This window comes from Salmo salar, chromosome ssa08 (genome assembly GCF_905237065.1).
Source record: "Salmo salar chromosome ssa08, Ssal_v3.1, whole genome shotgun sequence".
In the NCBI taxonomy this organism is placed as follows: domain Eukaryota; kingdom Metazoa; phylum Chordata; class Actinopteri; order Salmoniformes; family Salmonidae; genus Salmo; species Salmo salar.
In genome coordinates, this window is record NC_059449.1 from 2,505,405 (window position 1) to 2,524,075 (window position 18,671).

Below are 18,671 nucleotides of genomic sequence, written 5' to 3' on the forward strand. Positions count from 1 at the left end.
TGCATTAGGAGGAACCCAGGGCCAACCGCACCAGCATATGGTCTCACAAGGGGTCTGAGGATCTCATCTCGGTACCTAATGGCAGTCAGGCTACCTCTGGCGAGCACATGGAGGGCTGTGCGGCCCCCCAAAGAAATGCCACCCCACACCATGACTGACCCACCGCCAAACCGGTCATGCTGGAGGATGTTGCAGGCAGCAGAACGTTCTCCACGGTGTCTCCAGACTGCCCCGTCTGTCACATGTGCTCAGTGTGAACCTGCTTTCATCTGTGAAGAGCACAGGGCGCCAGTGGCGAATTTGCCAATCTTGGTGTTCTCTGGCAAATGCCAAACGTCCTGCACGGTGTTGGGCTGTAAGCACAACCCCCACCTGTGGACGTCGGGCCCACATCCCACCCTCATGGAGTCTGTTTCTGACCGTTTGAGCAGACACATGCACATTTGTGGCCTGCTGGAGGTCATTTTGCAGGGCTCTGGCAGTGCTTCTCCTGCTCCTCCTTGCACAAAGGCGGAGGTAGCGGTCCTGCTGCTGGGTTGTTGCCCTCCTACAGCCTCCTCCACGTCTCCTGATGTACTGGCCTGTCTCCTGGTAGCGCCTCCATGCTCTGGACACTACGCTAACAGACACAGCAAACCTTCTTGCCACAGCTCGCATTGATGTGCCATCCTGGATTAGCTGCACTCCCTGAGCCACTTGTGTGGGTTGTAGACTCCGTCTCATGCTACCACTAGAGTGAAAGCACCGCCAGCATTCAAAAGTGACCAAAACATCAGCCAGGAAGCATAGGAACTGATAATTGGTCTGTGGTCCCCACCTGCAGAACCATTCCTTTATTTGGGGTGTCTTGCTAATTGCCTATAATTTCCACCTGTTGTCTATTCCATTTGAACAACAGCATGTGAAATGTATTGTCAATCAGTGTTGCTTCCTAAGTGGACAGTTTGATTTCACAGAAGTGTGATTGACTTGGAGTTACATTGTGTTGTTTAAGTGTTCCCTTTATTTTTTTGAGCAGTGTACATTGTGAATATTGGGGAGAATCTCAATTGCATTTTCTTAATTTCTTGCGTCCTTTCGCCTCCTTCTCAAAACCCATTGGATGAGGTCAGAAGTCCTGAACCCTCTGGCCTTCTCACCCAATGGGTTTTCATAAGCAGGCGAGGTGAGAGGACACAAGGAATCAAGGAAATGCAACTGAAATTCTCCCATGTTATCATACAGGGAGTATTCCACCATGTTCTTTACACCAGTCTGTTCCTTTCAGGTCTGTGATGAACCAGAGCACACATTGGGAGAAAGGTAGAGGATCAGACCACAGCCAGTTTATTACGTCCAAATTTTCCACCCTTCTCCCAAAAGTGCGCACTTGCACACTTCCTGTCATGTTAAATCCATGATGTGCACACTTTGGGAAAAGGCTGGAGAATTGCGACATGGCCATCCTTGGAAATGATATAGTGAGTGTTGGTATTTGTTCTTTCTGGTACTTCTTTCAGTTTCAAGTACAAAGTTGAATAGGCACAAGTACCTGAACTCTTACAAAGTTAAATAGTTTATGGCCTGGCAATTGGATACATTTGTTTAAGCCCCTCTAACGAACCAAGAAACGTGTATAGGTCAAACAGTGGGTAAAAATAGTGTAAAATTCGGCTGGTATTCATGCAAATGCAGATAATGGGTTTCTACTAGTGTGCAAATCAAACCCTTTCTGGAAAGCCATGATCTAAAATTGAATTGAATACCCACCTTGTAATTATAATATCTGTTATACTATATGAAAATATAGGCGCTTGTGAGTGGTAAAGAAACAGACGTGGAGGGAGGTCAGTCAAGTTTGACGGGTTTATTAGAGAACAGTGAATATAAAGGTATTTGTTTGTATGTACAGTTGAAGTCGGAAGTTTACATACACTTAGGTTGGAGTCATTAAAACTTGTTTTTCAACCACTCCACAAATGTTTTGTTAACAAACTATAGTTTTGGCAAGTCGGTTAGGACATCTACTTTGTGCATGACACAAGTAATTTTTCCAACAATTGTTTACAGACAGATTATTTCACTTATGATTCCCTGTATCACAATTCCAGTGGGTGAGAAGGTTACATACACTAAGTTGACTGTGCCTTTAAATAGCTTGGAAAATTCCAGAAAATTATGTCAAGGCTTTAGAAGCTTCAGATAGGCTAATTGACATCATTTGAGTCAATTGGAGGTGTACCTGTGGATGTATTTAAAGGCCTACCTTCAAACTCAGTGCCTCTTTGCTTGACATCATGGGAAAATCAAAATAAATCAGCCAAGACCTCAGAAAAAAACTGTAGACCTCCAAAAGTCTGGTTCATCCTTGGTAGCAATTTCCAAACACCTGAAGGTACCACTTTCATCTGTACAAACAATAGTACGCAAGTATAAACACCATGGGACCACGCAGCCATCATACTGCTCAGGACGGAGACACGTTCTGTCTCCTTGAGATGAACGTACTTTGGTGCATAAAGTGCAAATCAATCCCAGAACAACAGCAAAGGACCTTGTGAAAATGCTGGAGAAAACAGGTACAAAAGTATCTATATCCACAGTAAAACGAGTCCTATATCAACAACCTGCTCAGCAAGGAAGAAGCCACTGCCCCAAAACCGCCATAAAAAAGCTAGACTACGGTTTGCAACTGCACATGGGGACAAAGATCTTACTTTCTGGAGAACTGTCCTCTCGTCTGATGAAACAAAAATAGAACTGTTTGACCATAATGACCATTGTTATGTTTGAAGGAAAAAGGGGGATGCTTGCAAGCTGAAGAACACCATCCCAACCATGACGCACGGGGGTGGCAGCATCATGTTGTGGGGGTGCTTTGCTGCAGGAGGGACTGTTGCACTTCACAAAATAGATGGCATCATGAGGAGGAAAATGATGTGGATATATTGAAGCAACATCTCAAGACATCAGTCAGGAAGTTAAAGCTTGGTCGCAAATGGGTCTTCCAAATGTACAATGACTCCAAGCATACTTCCAAAGTTGTGGCAAAATGGCTTAAGGACAACACAGTCAAGGTATTGGTTAGAGTGGCCATCACAAAGCCCTGACCTCAATCCAATAGAACATTTGTGGGCAGAACTGAAAAAGTGTGTGCGAGCAAGGAGGCCTACAAACCTGACTCAGTTACACCAGCTATGTCAGGAGGAATGGGCCAAAATTCACCAAACTTATTGTGGGAAGCATGTGGAAGACTACCCGAAAGTAGCCTTCCACATGACCCAAGTTAAACTATTTAAAGGAAATGCTACCAAATACTAATTGAGTGTATGTAAACTTCTGACCCACTGGGAATGTGATGAAAGAAATAAAAGCTGATATATATCATTCTCTCTACTATTATTCTGACATTTCACATTCTTAAAATAAAGTGGTAATCCTAACTGACCTAAAACAGGGAACTTTTACTAGGATTAAATGTCAGGAATTGTGAAAAACGGAGTTTAAATGTATTTGGCTAAGGTGTATGTAAACTTCCGACTTCAACTGTATGTAAGTATGTACAGGTCACTGCCAATATAATGGAAACACCAACATCAAGTGCCTTAATAGGGCGTTGGGCCACCACGAGCCAGAACAGATTCAATTAGAATAGATTCTGTGTCTGGAACTCTATTGGAGGGATGCGACCCAATTCCATCATTTGGTGTTTTGTTGATGGTGGTGGAAAACTGTCTCAGGCGCTGCTCCAGAATCTCCCATCAGTGTTCAATTGGGTTGAGATCTGGTGACAGATGGTTTACATCGTTTTCATGCTCATCAAACCATTCCATTGCCATTCATGCCGTGTGGATGGCATTGTCATCTTATGGGGGCTATGGTAGCCCAAATAATGGCCTGCCCAGCATTTTATATACATGACCCTAAGCATGCTGGGATGTTAATTGATTCATTATCTCAGGAACTACACCTGTGTGGAAGCACCTCCTTTTAATATACTTTATATCTCTCATTTACTCAAGTGTTTCCATTATTTTGGCAGTTACCTGAATGTATGTATGTTTGTAGGACAAGAGGGCTTCATTTAGACAGGCACCCCAATTCTGGTATTTTTTTCCCCCACTAATTTAACTTTTGACCAATCACATCAGATCTTTTTCAGAGCTGAACTGACTGATTAAAAGACAAATTAGTAAAAAAAAAAATCTGAATTGGGCTGCCTATCTAAACGCAGCCAAATATTCTCTGAGGAAACCACAACTAGTCATACCTCTCTGTGTCTACTATTACACTCTACACAATAATCCAATCAGGCTGCGATATAGTTAGTGATATCATCATGAGAAATTGATTTTTAAAAAGGCAATACCATAGGACCATAAAGTGTGTGCATCGTTCAGGAACACCGTTAAGGGTCGGGAAGAAACAAGGAAACAAATTACTTGGATGCCAAACACTTTCAGTTACCTTAAACATAAGTTATTCCTAGCTCTACAGGTAAGGTAACATTCAAACCGGGGAAAAATACAAGATATTAAGTTAGGATGGGAATATTGACATTTGTGTTGTACAAAAAAAAGCACAGATCTGTGGGGGAAATACTGTAAACCTCTTCATAATCAGGCAGTGTGATTTTAAGTTGAAACGTTTCATCAATGTGTTATGAGGAGGTGACTTCATGCATTACTCAGTAAACTAAACTCTAGTTAAATCGCCTCCTTATAATGCACATTGTTGAAGAAAAGTTTCAAATGAAATTTCCCTGCCCGATTTATATAGAGGTTTACAGTCATTTTTGCAGAAACCTGTGCTCTTTTTGCACCACGAAAATGCCGCCCAAAGTTTATCAACCTCGATAGATCAATCCTCTTATTACAGTGATTTCACTACTGCGCCATTCATCATTTCCATTCAGGCAGTTAATGTGTGTACGAGCAGCCAGTCAGTACCACGATAGTAATGATATAGCAATAATATTGATGGCCATTTAGTCATTTAAGTGCCGCTCTTCTGATATGTTTTCTTTTAAAATTTTTATCTCCCTTTTTTGAGTAAGTTTTTGTTTTTAGTGTCACACATTTGGCTCTCACACGGTTAAGCTTCAATAGTTATAATAGTAATAAATATGGGTGGGAGCGCGCTGGCTCCTCATTGGCCGAGAAGCCCAAAGTGTTCATGGGAGCTGTAGTTCAGTACAGGTGGTGGGTTGGCAAAGTCCTGCAGGTAGGTTTTTTCATCAACCCTTCACTCAAAAGGGAGAAAGTAGGCGTTGTTATTATCAGTATAACTCCTCTCACCGAAAAGAAACAAATTAACACAAAGAAAGAAGTGAGTTTTCTTAAACTTCTCGTTGTCGGTGTTGTTTTTCTTGGTTTCAGTGACATATGTCGTGGCGGCGGACATCTTTAGAAGGAGTCCATGGCCTTGAACTCGCTGAGGGCCTGGACGGGCGAGATGTGCTTCTTCTGCGAGCCCCGTCGAACGCGCGTCTGACATTCCTCAGGCTTCTCCCGCTTCACCAAGGGCTTCTTCTCAGGCGCCTTCATGCGCCAGCTGACCACAGGTGAGTTGACGGCGGCGGCACCGTACACCTTGGCGTACTTGGTGGACGCCACGTAGCTGGCCTTGACTGTGAGCACCACAGCGTTCATCAAGTTCTTGGCCGCCTGGATCAGGGAGGTGGCGCTGTCCAGCTACGGAGAGAGACAGAGGATATCTTAGATGTTCAAATCTTTATACTAACACTATATCTTACGTTGCCCTTATACCTATTTCACTACATAGTATTAACTGTAGTAACAACATTGTAGTTACATAGGAACTTATTTTACTAGGTCAGAATTATACATTTAATGGACATATTAAAAATCACATATATACTGTCACATATATAACACCTGCAATTGAAGCAATGGTTAGGTCAACTGCAAACCTGCATCATCAACTGCACATAAAACATTCTGCAAACCCCATGAGGAGGGTAAGCGGTGAGAAGAGAGGGGAGGAAGAGGTGAGAAGAAGGAGAGTTGAGAAGGAAGATCTAAGTGATTGAATAGGTGTAAGCAATAATCCAACCAATTGGATATCTTTCAGGACCTCAATGAAGCAGATCTATTGGGCAGGTGTAAGCATTAATACTATCCAACCAATTGGCGATCTGTTGTTTCTTCAAAGAAAGAGTATTGAGATGTAACCCTTTCTTAGACAGACAGTCTTTTAGACACCCAATGTCACGCTGCAAGGTAACAAGAACTGCCTGCGGCAAAGATCTCTCAATGAAGAAGGCTTTATCGAGCGAACGGTTCTTACAGTACAGAGGTGAGCTCTCTCTCTGATCTCCCCCGCAGGGCGATAGAAGGTCCCACACTCGTCTTATCAGAGCCCTGAGAAGCTAGACGGGTTCAGAGTGACGGCTCTACCTCCAACACATCTCCTGATATGACAGCCTCATTAAGAGAAAGCGGTGTCCAAAAGAATATGGTTGCGTCACAAATGGCACCCTATTCCCTATATAGCGCACTACCTTCGACCAGAGCCTGTTATAGTGAACACAGTGCCCATAGAGTTTCAGCTTATCTGTTGGGACTAAATTACTGCATATAACTGGATAATTTAAGCATAATTCGGGGTATCGGGGGCACCCACCGTGCTGCTAACCTTTTTATAGTGACCAGCTGGAGTTCGGAGCCAATTAAATCTAGCGGTTGACTCCCTTCTCGGGTTGGGGGGCAAGGGGGTAGGGGGGCCGGCCGCAGCCTCGAAATGTCAGCCAAACAAACGCAGGGAGAGAGGTACACCTGACCTCCACCAACTGCTAATTAAGAAGTGTCTGAAAAAAAAGTGGGTGTCGTGTAGCGACGGTGATGTTTTTCAACGCTTAATTGTCAGTTGTGTTGAGGACTCCCTGGGTTGGGGCTGGCACTGCGAAGGGGAAGAGAACGAGAGTTTTGCCAGACAATGATCGAGAGGAGTGTTACTCGAGGACCTGAGTGTTTCTAGCCATAATAAGCCAATCAGAATAGGGGGTATATTTTAACAGATAATAGGGGACATTTTACAATTAATGAATTGCACAATTCCGAGAATTTAGTGAGCCTGTTTAATGGGGGGACGTGCGCGAAGATACACTACATGACCAAAAGTATGTGGGCAGCTACTCGTCGAACATTTAATTCCAAAATCATATAGAGTTGGTCGCCCCTTTGCTGCTAAAACAGCCTCCACTTTTCTAGGAAGTCTTTCCACTAGATGTTCGAACTTTGCTGCAGGGACTTCCATTCAGCCACATAGCATTAGTAAGGTTGAGCATTGATGTTGGGCGATTAGGCCTGGCTTGCAGGCGGTATTCCAATTCATCCCAAAGATGTTTGATGGAGTTGAGGTCAGGGCTCTGTGCAGGCCAGACAAGTTCTTTCACACCGATCTCGACAAACCATTTCTGTATGGACCTCGCTTTGTGCACGGGGGCATTGTCATGCTGAAACAGGAAAGGGCCTTCCCCAAATTGTTGACACAAAGTTGGAAGCGCAGAATCGTCTAGAATGTCATTGTACTGTATGATGTAGCGTTAAGATTTCCCTTCACTGGAACTAAGGGACCTAGCCCAAACCATGAAAAACAGCCCCAGACCATTATTCCTCCTCCACCAAACTTTACAGTTAGCACTATGCATTTGGGCAGGTAGCGTTCTCATGGCATCCGCCAAACCCAGATTCGTCCGTCGGACTGCCAGATGGTGAAGCGTGATTCATCACTACAGAGAACGTGTTTCCACTGTTGCAGAGTCCAATGGCTTCGAGCTTTACCCCACTCCAGCCGACACTTGGCATTGCGCATGGTGATGGTGATTTGCAAATAATAGCTTTTTTATTTTACTGGACTGATGGTACATGCTTCTGATGGTCATGGTGCTTTCAAGACAACTGGGAAATCCCCCTCACCCCCCCCCCGCACCAATAGTGTTGATTGGTGGGACATTTCACGTTGCTCATATAGCAAGCATTACTACAATAGTATCCATGAAAGTTTATACTGCCATTAGACAATATTGCCACATTTATGGGGTAATAATTTTGAAATGTTATATTGTTAAGTAATGTAAAGTTATAGGGTAAAAGATCAAAGAGAATTCCTGGAATCTGAGTCTCTCTGACAGGTGGCCTTTGGCAGCCAGCAATCTAGACTAGAGCCTAAGGATATAAAGTCCTTTCCAAAACGCCATAACATTTCCTATAAATGGGGTGTATATCAACAGTATCAAATGGCTTTGTTTCCCCTCTCGATCAAGACAAGTGAAGGATGCCAAGTGACATTATTGAGATTCACCCCACAAGTGCATAGAAGGGTCTATATGGGCTGATTTGAGACCGGACATGCAATTCATTTCCACCTGTTCAGCGCTAGCTTAAAATACCATTTAAAGTTGAAACTGAGATGCGTCTAACCAGTTCAGTAGTTAGTATCCACCATAACGCTGCCATCATCTGTCCTGTGTTTTTAAACAAGCGCTGATGGAGAACAGACTAGGGCTGTCTGAAAATATAATTAGCTTTCAAATCCTTGCTTCCTCTGTTGTTGTTTCCTCAATTCCTCTCAAAACGCATTGGAGGAGAGGATCCAAGTTTCTCCCTCAGAACTCCTCCTCCAATGCTCTTTGAGAGGAATTGGAAGAAATAAGGAGGGAGGAAGCCTAGGGAAGGTCCCTTTAACTACTGAGATAAAGGAATGAGGCCCACACACAGAATATTGCTGCTCACCAGTGCTTTATGCACCTGAATACAACTATTGACAGAGACCCTGGGCCTTGACTGTACCATGTGAGAGTGTTGTGTGGTGAGACTTACCCCAGAGACGATGAGCTCTCCTCCCAGGTTCTGGACCTCGGCCTTGACCTTGCTACAGATGTTGAGCTGGTGGCAGTACAGGGCGATTCTCTGCAGGTAAGCCAGCAGGTCCTGCTTGCAGGCTGAGTCAGGGCACTAAGACATGCACACAAACATGATGATAAAATTAGTTTAAAAACAGGGAAAATAGCTTAAAAAATGTTTAAAGCAGGGTTAAGAAATAGTCTTGTTTTGTACGTCAGAAGTAGTTTATAAAACGGTTGTGCTCAATTTTTTTCCTAATGGCATGTCATTTCTCTACTGTATTCATTCCTACAGGACAAAAACAACCAATCATCGAAATAGTAGTGTCCGATTAGTCAATTAGTAAGTCCTTTTCCGGCCCTCTATTCTGAGAAGCCATATGAGTCTACCTCTAGTATATACTGAGGTAAAAACAACACCAGAGAGAAAAATCTGCATCCCTAATGGCACCGTATTCACTATTTAGTGCACTTCTTTACACCAGATCCCACGGGACCATTTGGGAATAGGGTGCCATTTGAGGCACAGCCACAGAGAGGGAGACTTTTCAGACCCACTTGTTAAATGCACACAAAGTAGCTGTAATATATTCTGGACATCATGCTGCAAAAATTGCTACGGTCCACAAGTTTCCTGGTGGGTAAAGAAAGAACGGTGCTTTCGCTACTTTGCTTTTAAAACGCTCCCGGGCACCGCTTTCTACAGGAACCTTTTTCCAAACCATTAATAGTAAATGGACCTAACTAGAACATTCAGGCAGCTCGTCTAGAGTCGAAGTTAAGCGAAGAATTCACACAGGGCTCACTTCCTTGTCTTTAGGGGGGCTAGGATACATTGGGACAGCCAAGTTAAGGGGCCGAACGAGCTAGCTAAGGGACCATGTTAATTAGGGCATGCAACGTTTTCAAACATTTTGCAATGGAAGATGAACATTTGCATTTCTTATTCAGTAGTCCCTCCCTGTTTCGTTCCATTTTCTTCATGAACACGACCCATCTCTACCTATTGCCCTCGAGTGGCGAATGCCGTGCTTAGATTGTTCCAATGTGTTTCCTTTCCACACTTGTTTTTTTTTGACAGTTTAATTGTGCTTTAGTGTGCTTGTTCGCCTACACTGAGTAAGTAAGTAAGTAAGGGTGTGAGGCAGACTAGTATCGATGGACTCGAAGTACTCGTGTTGCAGCACTAATGGTCACAGATGCCTCCCGAGTGGCGCAGTGGTCTAAGGCACTGCATCACAGTGCTAGCTGTGACACTAGAGATTCTGGGTTGGAGTCCAGGCTCTGTTGCAGCCGGCTGCAACCAGGAGAGACCCATGGGGTGGAGCACAATTGGCCCAGCGTCGTCCGGATTAGGGGAGGGTTTGGCTGGCAGGGATCTCCTTGTCCCATCGCGCACTAGCAACTCCTGTGGCGGGCCGGGCGCAGTGCATGCTGACACGGTCGCCAGGTGTACAGTGTTTCCTCCGACACATTGGTGCGGCTGGCTTCCGGGTTAAGTGGCCATTGTGTCAAGAAGCAGTGTAGCTTGGTTGGGTTGTGTTTCGGAGGATGCACGGCTCTTGACCTTCACCTCTCCCAAGTCCGTACGGGAGTTGCAGTGATGAGACAAGACTGTAACTACCAATTGGATACCATGAAATTGGGGGTAAAAAAAATAAATAATCTAAATGGTCACAGATGCACAGTCAAATACATGCTTTGTGTCTGTGTCTCAAATGGCACCATATTCCCTGCATAGGACACTAATAGTGCACTACTTTTAACCAGGGCTCTGGTCAATAGTACACTGTATAGGAAATAGGGTGCATTTTGGGAAGCACCCTTTTGTTCACATTATACACTGAACAAAAATATAAACACGACATGTAAAGTGTTGGTCCCATGTTTCATGAAATTAAATAAAAGATCCCAGAAATGTTCTATCCTCACAAAAAGCTTATTTCTCTCAAATTTTGTGCACAAATTTGTTTCCATCCCTGTTAGTGAGCATTTCTTCTTTGCCAAGAAAATCCATCCACCTGACAGGTGTGGCATATCAAGAAGCTGATGAAACAGAATGATCATTACACAGGTCCACCTTGTGTAGGGTACAATAAAAGGCCACCCAAAATGTGCAGTTTTATCACACACAATGCCACAGATTTTGAGGGAGCATGCAATTGGCATGCTGACTGCAGTAATATCCACCAGAGTTGTTTCCAGAGAATTTTATGTTCATTTCTCTACCATAAGCCACCTCCAATGTTGTGAGCAGACATAAGCCACGGACAACTAACACAATTTATCGATGGAAATTGGAATGCACAGAGATAACGTGACGAGATCCTGAGGCCCATTGTTGTGTCATTCATCCGCCGGCATCACCTCATGTTTCAGCATGATGATACATGGCCCCATGTCTCAAGGAACTGTACACAATTCCTGGAAGCTGAAAATGTTCCAGTTCATCCATGGCCTGCATACTCAGTACTGGTACTGTGTCAATGTGCAGATCACATTGATCAGGGATATTATAACCAATGCTATAACAGTTTGTATAAATACACAAATGGACACAGTAGTCGTTTAATATATCTGTCCAGTGTTCCAGATTTATTTTGAAATATGACCTAAAATGGATTAAAATGTAATTAAGGATGTTAAAAAGCAGATTTTCTCAAGTGACCCTGCTTGGCCTGTTAGCGTATATTGGTAAAATAAAATATATATATATATATATATATATATATATATATACATTGGCAGCTCAGCTGCTACCTTTATCAGTCAACAACAGCTAACTAGGTTTCCTCTTGACATAAAACTTTGAACTTCAACCACAGGATTTAAAATAGAAGGGCAAGGCGAGATGGTTGTTGTGTGGAGGATTTGCTTTGACTTGCTTTCTTGTTGGCTAAGCTGTGGATTGCTTGGCTTGCTAGCTAGCTTGCTTGGGTGCAGTAAGTGTGCTGTGCCTTCCTGAGCTCGTGGCCGTGTCCGACTACCCATACTTGCGTCCTAAATAATAGGCCATTTGAGTGTGAAAATAATCGAGTTGTATAGTATGTGACATTTCAAAAATCAAGTATACTTTAAATGCCTGGATGTCATGCTCATTTCGGCTTTGACAACAGCTGATAATCAGATGGGGTCTGTGCTACCGAAATGAACCAATAACACAAAACAACACAATCGCTCATGACACATTCTCAGTATGCAAAAATAGAATGTTTTATAGTACGTGATTTTTTTTCACATCGAGTATGGTTTAAAAGCCAGGATGTTATACTCATTTTGGCTCTTTATCTAGTAGAATTTGAGCAGACTTTTCCACAATGTATTGGAAGAGGTGAACTGCGAGTGATAGGCCCTAGTTCTCTTCAGGTAGCTAAACAAAACTAGGCTACTTAATTGGGACGATGCCGAATAGAGAAGCTCCTTCATTGATGTTGAACTGTAGGCTGAGTCGTTTTTGTTCTCCTTAAAATATTGCATCGTAGGCTACATCTTTGAAAAATAAGTTGTCATTGAATAGGGTTTCTTGTTCTCTTGGCCTTTGTCAGAGCTTTTAAAATAAATACTTAACCAGCATTTAAGTTCCGGGGGACTTAGGATGTGGCTGCGTTATTGATGTCATGTAAATCAGGCCTTTTGATTTGAACAGATTGTTCTGTAGGCTAGGCTACCTATTTAAATGTATGATTCAAGCCTTAGCAGTCATTCTGATCTCATTCCCAATGATCAGCTCCTTAATTTATTGGGTTCTGAATTTGCGATGCACCCGACTGTCCACATTTCTGTGCAACAGCCTTTTAATTTAAACATTTGAAAGGTTTTGGTATACGTACTAGTCTGTTTGATTTAATTTATATATGTTTCAGAACTTTGGTTTTACTAATAAATATGTTAAAATGGAGCCAAATGATCTGTTTCTGTCTTCAGTCCTTTTTAAATAGGATAGGTGGGCTATACCGGCTAAGGTATAGGTTGAATGTGATAGTCTGCCTACAACCAGCTTGAGTTTAGATAAATAAACAAATTGTAAATGAGCTATTATCAGGCTGGTTAATGTGATGCATGTCTGTTGAATTTAGAAAAACCCACCTACATACCTGCTACTGCGTTGCATACTGCATACTTTTTACTAAACGGTACATGCTAAATACTATGCGACAATGAGTACATCAACTGAATACTAAGTATGTTGTACGGGTGGGGTTTTGGACACGGCCATGTCTCCCCACCAGAGAACTTGGAAAAAACTGCTGGACCAATTACACACTGGCCTGTCTCAGCCAAAGAGGATGATGCCATTATCCAAGCAAAGAGCTTTTTAAAACCGTTCAAAAACAAGTTTGAGATGGAGTTTTACAGTGGATTTTTTTCTTCTCTAATATACTTTGGCCACAACTACAAGTAGGATAAGTCATCAACATTATTTGGGTATGATCAAACAGAATGAGTTTTTAAAATTGTTATTTTCATGGAACGGTTACTTTAATTATCTCAGGCGGGTCAGCTTCAACAAACACAATGGATCATCAAACACACACGCAGTAATGCCCCCTTAAAGCTGGGTTCATGCAGTGCTGCATGCAGATCGTGCAGCCAGTGAGGCAGACAGTGGGAGCAGCTCCTAGGACATGATTACTGCACCCACCACCACCGGCTAGCATTACCACACACACGCACACGCACGCGCACACGCACACGCACACACACAGTATATAAACACTTAGAAACACACACACACAACCCCCTTTCTCCATCACACCAGAAACCCACTAGTTTCTCCCCTGCTCCTGGCCAGCCTGGTTCAGGCAGGCAGATGACAATATGGTTCCCTGACTAATAGGCCGCCTCCTCAGCAGATTCCCTCCTGATGTAAATAAACAGTACGGGCCATTACCTTGCCAAGGCCGCCAAGGAAAGCAGGCAGCTTTATTCTCTCTCTCCCTCCCTCTTACTCACTCGCTCTCTTTTCCTGTCACTGACTAGGGGAGGAGGAATTCTAGCCTGTAATCCAAACTAAATATTGTGAAACAGTGATATTTAATTTGGGTTTCAGGATGGAATTTCTCTCTTTCCAAACCTTCCTAACAAAGAGGAATTCTACCCTGGAATCTAAACTGAACGTAGTGAAACTGAGCGATATTCAGTTTGTATTGCCGGCTAGAATTCCTCTCTTCTTCCCTTCATCCTTCTCTAGTCAGAGTGGAATTCTAGCTTGGAAACAAAACTGATCAATGGCGCGATATTCAATTTGGATTCAAGGCTTGTGGAAAACTTTCAAGAGGGAGGAAGAAGCCATTTTGTTTTTACATAATTGGACCTGAAATGAATCAGCTGCTCTGCATGGGTGACTCAGCAGCAAGACTTATGTTATTAAACCAGGGGCCAAAGCTCTGTCAGAACACACACACACACACACACACACACACACACACACACACACACACACACACACACACACACACACACACACACACACACACACAGAAAAGGCATCACTAAATCACACCTCTATATCGATGGCTTGTTGCATTTTTAATCAGGCTTGTAGATAAAAACAGCTCTGCCCATGATTCTGGATGCTTCACAAATGGCACCCTATTCCCTATATAGTGCATTACATGAAAACCAGGGCCCATAGGGACGCATTCTAAGTATTCTATAATAAATACATGGATAGAGCGGCAATGCAAATATGAATAACTACGTTTTACATACATATTATAATCAATGTCAGTACGGTCCTAATCTGCACCCCCAAATGCTTCCCTATTCCCTACACAGTGCACTACTTTTAACTCCGATGCCCCCATCTCTCTGTGATTCCTTGTTCTCCTGACAATGGCCATTTAAGGCGTCTGGCAGGGGGTCCTGGTAAATGATCATGCTTTGAGTTCTCTTCAACCCCACCTGACCAAGAATACATCCTAAATGGCACCCTATTCCCTATATAGTTCCCTTCCTTTGACCATAACCCTATGGGCCCTAGTCGAATGTAGTGCACTAAATAGGGATTAGGGTTGCATTTTGGATAGAATCATTGTCCTCCCATCTCTATGGTAGGCAGTAGCACAGCGGGTTACCAGAGGGTAGAACGTTTGTCAAGTTTCCCTGGACTATGCATAGGCCTGAGCTGCTGGACGCAGTGGGATTTATGTTTTAAGAAAACCCTCATTGGAGAAAGAAAGAGAGAGGACAAGATAGAGGGCTTAGAAGACAGAGAGAGTAAAGAGTGAGAGAACGAGAGAGAGAGAGAAATAAGCAGATGAAGACTAGAAAGAAATGACACCAAAAGAAGAATAGTAAGAGATGAGGATAGAAGGAGAGGAGAAAGAGGCCCCGTCCATCCGACTCTTTACTCTGTGGTGAAATGGAGCGAGCTGCCTCTAGGGGGCAAAGTGCTGCTCTGAGCAGAATATTTAAAGGGAAATGTCACCGCTACGCTTGACACTATTTGGGGTGTTTTTCCAGTCTACTTACATAATTATGAGTGATGAAAGGTGATTCAGACATAATTATGAGTAATGAAAGGTGTTTCAGACATAATTATGAGTGATGAAAGGTGTTTCAGACATAATTATGAGTGATGAAAGGTGTTTCAGACATAATTATGAGTGATGAAAGGTGTTTCAGACAAAATTATGAGTGATGCAAGGTGATTCAGACATAATTATGCACCATAGTTGGGAGAGTTCAAGTAATGTCGTCATTGGTTGATTGAACCTGCTGTCTGATCAAAAAATGAATGAGTCATGTTTTGTAGCAATTATTGTAAAAAGCTAGCACCGAGTAGATATGGCTGTCCTTGCTAAATAGAGCCATTGGACTAGTCTCAATGATGTTTCTATCTGAGAGGCATATTTCCTTGTTCCCACCCTCGAAGGCAGGCTTTTCAAAATGGGTGAGGTACTGTAATAGTTTGCAGGTTCACCGGAGCTATGTTACCGTGCACTGTCTAAGATTGCTAAATAATTAGCTACAATGGCTGCTTCTGCTTCATCTTTCCAAGAACAGCTGGATTAAAAAAAATAATCATAATGTTATTTTACATACAGTTGAAGTCGGAAATTAACATACACTTAGGTTGGAGTCATTAAAACTCGTTTTTCAACCACTCTACAAATTTCTTGTTAACAAACTAGGTTAGGACATCTACTTTGTGCATGACACAAGTAATTTTTCCAACAATTGTTTACAGACAGATTATTTCACTTATAACTCACTGTATCACAATTCCAGTGGGTCAGAACTTTACATACACTAAGTTGACTGTGCCTTTAAATAGCTTGGAAAATTCCAGAAAATTATGTCATGGCATTAGAAGCACTTGATAGTCTAATTGACATCATTTCAGTCAATTGGAGGTGTACCTGTGGATGTATTTCAAGGCCAACCTTCAAACTCAGTGCCTATTTGCTTGACATCATAGGAAAATCTAAAGAAATCAGCCAAGACCTCAGAAAAAAATTGTAGACCTCCACAAGTCTGGTTCATCCTTGGGAGAAATTTCCAAATGCCTGAAGGTACCACGTTCATCTGTACAAACAATAGTACGCAAGTATAAACACCATGGGACCACGCAGCTGTCATAACGCTCAGGAAGGAGACGCGTTCTGTCTCCTAGAGATGAACGTACTTTGGTGCGAGAAGTGCAAAACAATCCCAGAACAACAGCAAAGGACCTTGTGAAGATGCTGGAGGAAACAGGTACAAAAGTATCTATATCCACAGTAAAACGAGTCCTATATCGACATAACCTGAAAGGCCGCTCAGCAAGGAAGAAGCCACTGCTCCAAAGCCGCCGTAAAAAGCCAGACTACGGTTTTAAACTGCACATGGGGACAAAGATCGTTCTTTTTGGAGAAATGTCCACTGGTCTGATGAAACAAAAATAGAACTGTTTGACCATAATGACCATCGTTATGTTTGGAGGAAAAAAGGGGGAGGCTTGCAAGCCTTAGAACACCATTCCAACCGTGAAGCGCGGGGGTGGCAGCATCATGTTGTGGGGGTGCTTTGCTGCAGGAGTGACTGGTGCACTTCACAAAATAGATGGCATCTTGAGGGAGGAAAATTATGTGGATATATTGAAGCAACATCTCAAGACAGGCAGTTAAAGCTTGGTCACAAATGGGTCTTCCAAATGGACAATGACACCAAGCATACTTCCAAAGTTGTGGCAAAATGGCTGAAGGACAACAAAGTCAAGGTATTGGAGTGGCCATCACAAAGCCCTGACCTCAATCCTATAGAAAATGTGCGGGCAGAACTGAAAAAGCGTGTGTGAGCAAGGAGGCCTACAAACCTGACTCAGTTACACCAGCTCTGTCAGGAGGAATGGGCCAAAATTCACCCAACTTATTGTGGGAAGCTTGTGGAAGGCTACCCAAAACGTTTGACCCAAGTTAAACAATTTAAAGGCAATGCTACCAAATACTAATTGAGTGTATGTAAACTTTTGACCTGCTGAAATAAATAATTCTCTCTACTATTATTCTGATATTTCACATTCTTAAAATAAAGTGGTGATCCTAACTGACCTAAGACAGGGAATTTTTTCAAGGATTAAATGTCAGGAATTGTGAAAAACTGAGTTTAAATGTATTTGGCTAAGGTGTATGTAAACTTCTGACTTCAACTGTAGGAACATACAGTCCTATTTATTTGATCGGGAATACACATTGAGACAGTGAGAAAAATAATTGCGAGACCAGCAAGCAGTGGCGGTAGCTTAGACCAGCTGGACCAGGACTTAGGAGGGTAGATGACAAACGATGAAGTTGTTTTGCTGTCGGTAGCTAGCTAGCTATATAAGCCCTCGTTTTACACGTGTTGTTCAGTACAGTACAATTTGGTGATCGATTCGGCCAATATCAGAGCTTGCAAGTACCACTACAAGCCAAGCTAGCCAACTTTATGACACATACAGTGGTTCCTCCTTTAAAATTTGCGAGCTTACACCGCGGGACTTAGAGGTACCCAGTGTCATGGCTTCATTGCTCCAGACCACCGCAAGTTGGAGTTAGAGCACTCATTATGCATTTGGGTCCCAAGGTTTTATATGACTAATCATATCGAGTGGTTCCACTGACGAATTTGACGCGAGCCACCTGTCGCTGGTGACTTTCTTCAGAAAAGATTGCTGACAAAACATTACGGTGGAAGCAAATGTAAGTAGTAATGTCATAACGAGTCAAGCAAAAAATGTAGAATTGACAGGAATATGTTAGTTCATGTAGAGACAAACAATTGTGCATATTTTTTTATCATAAAGTACATTTACGAAAATCGGTATTTAGCAAGTTTTCTTTCAGTCATATCTAATACCAGGTGTATCAAACTCCATTATTTGAATGATGCTGTGTCTGCATGTATGTATTACAATTATACACTTTAACAGTGTTTACCACTCCTGCTCCTGGGACATCAATGATTACACATTGTAACTATGCAATAGACCAGAAACATAAGTAAAGGCTGATTTGTAATTCATATATACAGAAAAAAACACTACACTACACTACACCTCCTCATGCATATCTAACTCCCTTAATCTGAATTAATCTGAGGAGGTTCTCCCAGCCATGTGGACGATTGAAAACAGGGCAGCAAAGTTTGTTTGTCACCAGAGTGGTTTAGAGCATATTACTATTTGCCTGTGAATAACCAGACCTTCATACAAACGTGCTATGCTGAATTCTTGACGCACAACCAAAGGTGATGCCATATCCTGCCAGCACGCCCACACGCGAGCCACTCAGGCGGAGAATGACGCGTGGAAGAGGGCAAGGAATGAGATGAGAGTAACAATCCAGGCTATTTGCTCTGAGAC

General features: G+C 42.7%; 1 protein-coding gene across 2 annotated transcripts in view; it reads right to left on the reverse strand.

The window, feature by feature from the left end:
• Positions 1 to 4,365: 4,365 nt before the first annotated feature.
• Positions 4,366 to 18,671, reverse strand: part of LOC106609934 (catenin alpha-2) — a 756,904-nt gene continuing 742,598 nt past the window's right edge. For both annotated transcript variants that reach the window (XM_045722643.1, XM_045722644.1), the window contains exons 17-18: positions 8,823 to 8,957; positions 4,366 to 5,672 (exon numbers count right to left, since the gene is read on the reverse strand). In XM_045722643.1, coding sequence (XP_045578599.1) covers positions 5,385 to 5,672; positions 8,823 to 8,957 — 423 coding nt within the window. In that variant the 3' untranslated portion in view covers positions 4,366 to 5,384. The remainder of the gene's footprint in view (positions 5,673 to 8,822; positions 8,958 to 18,671) is intronic.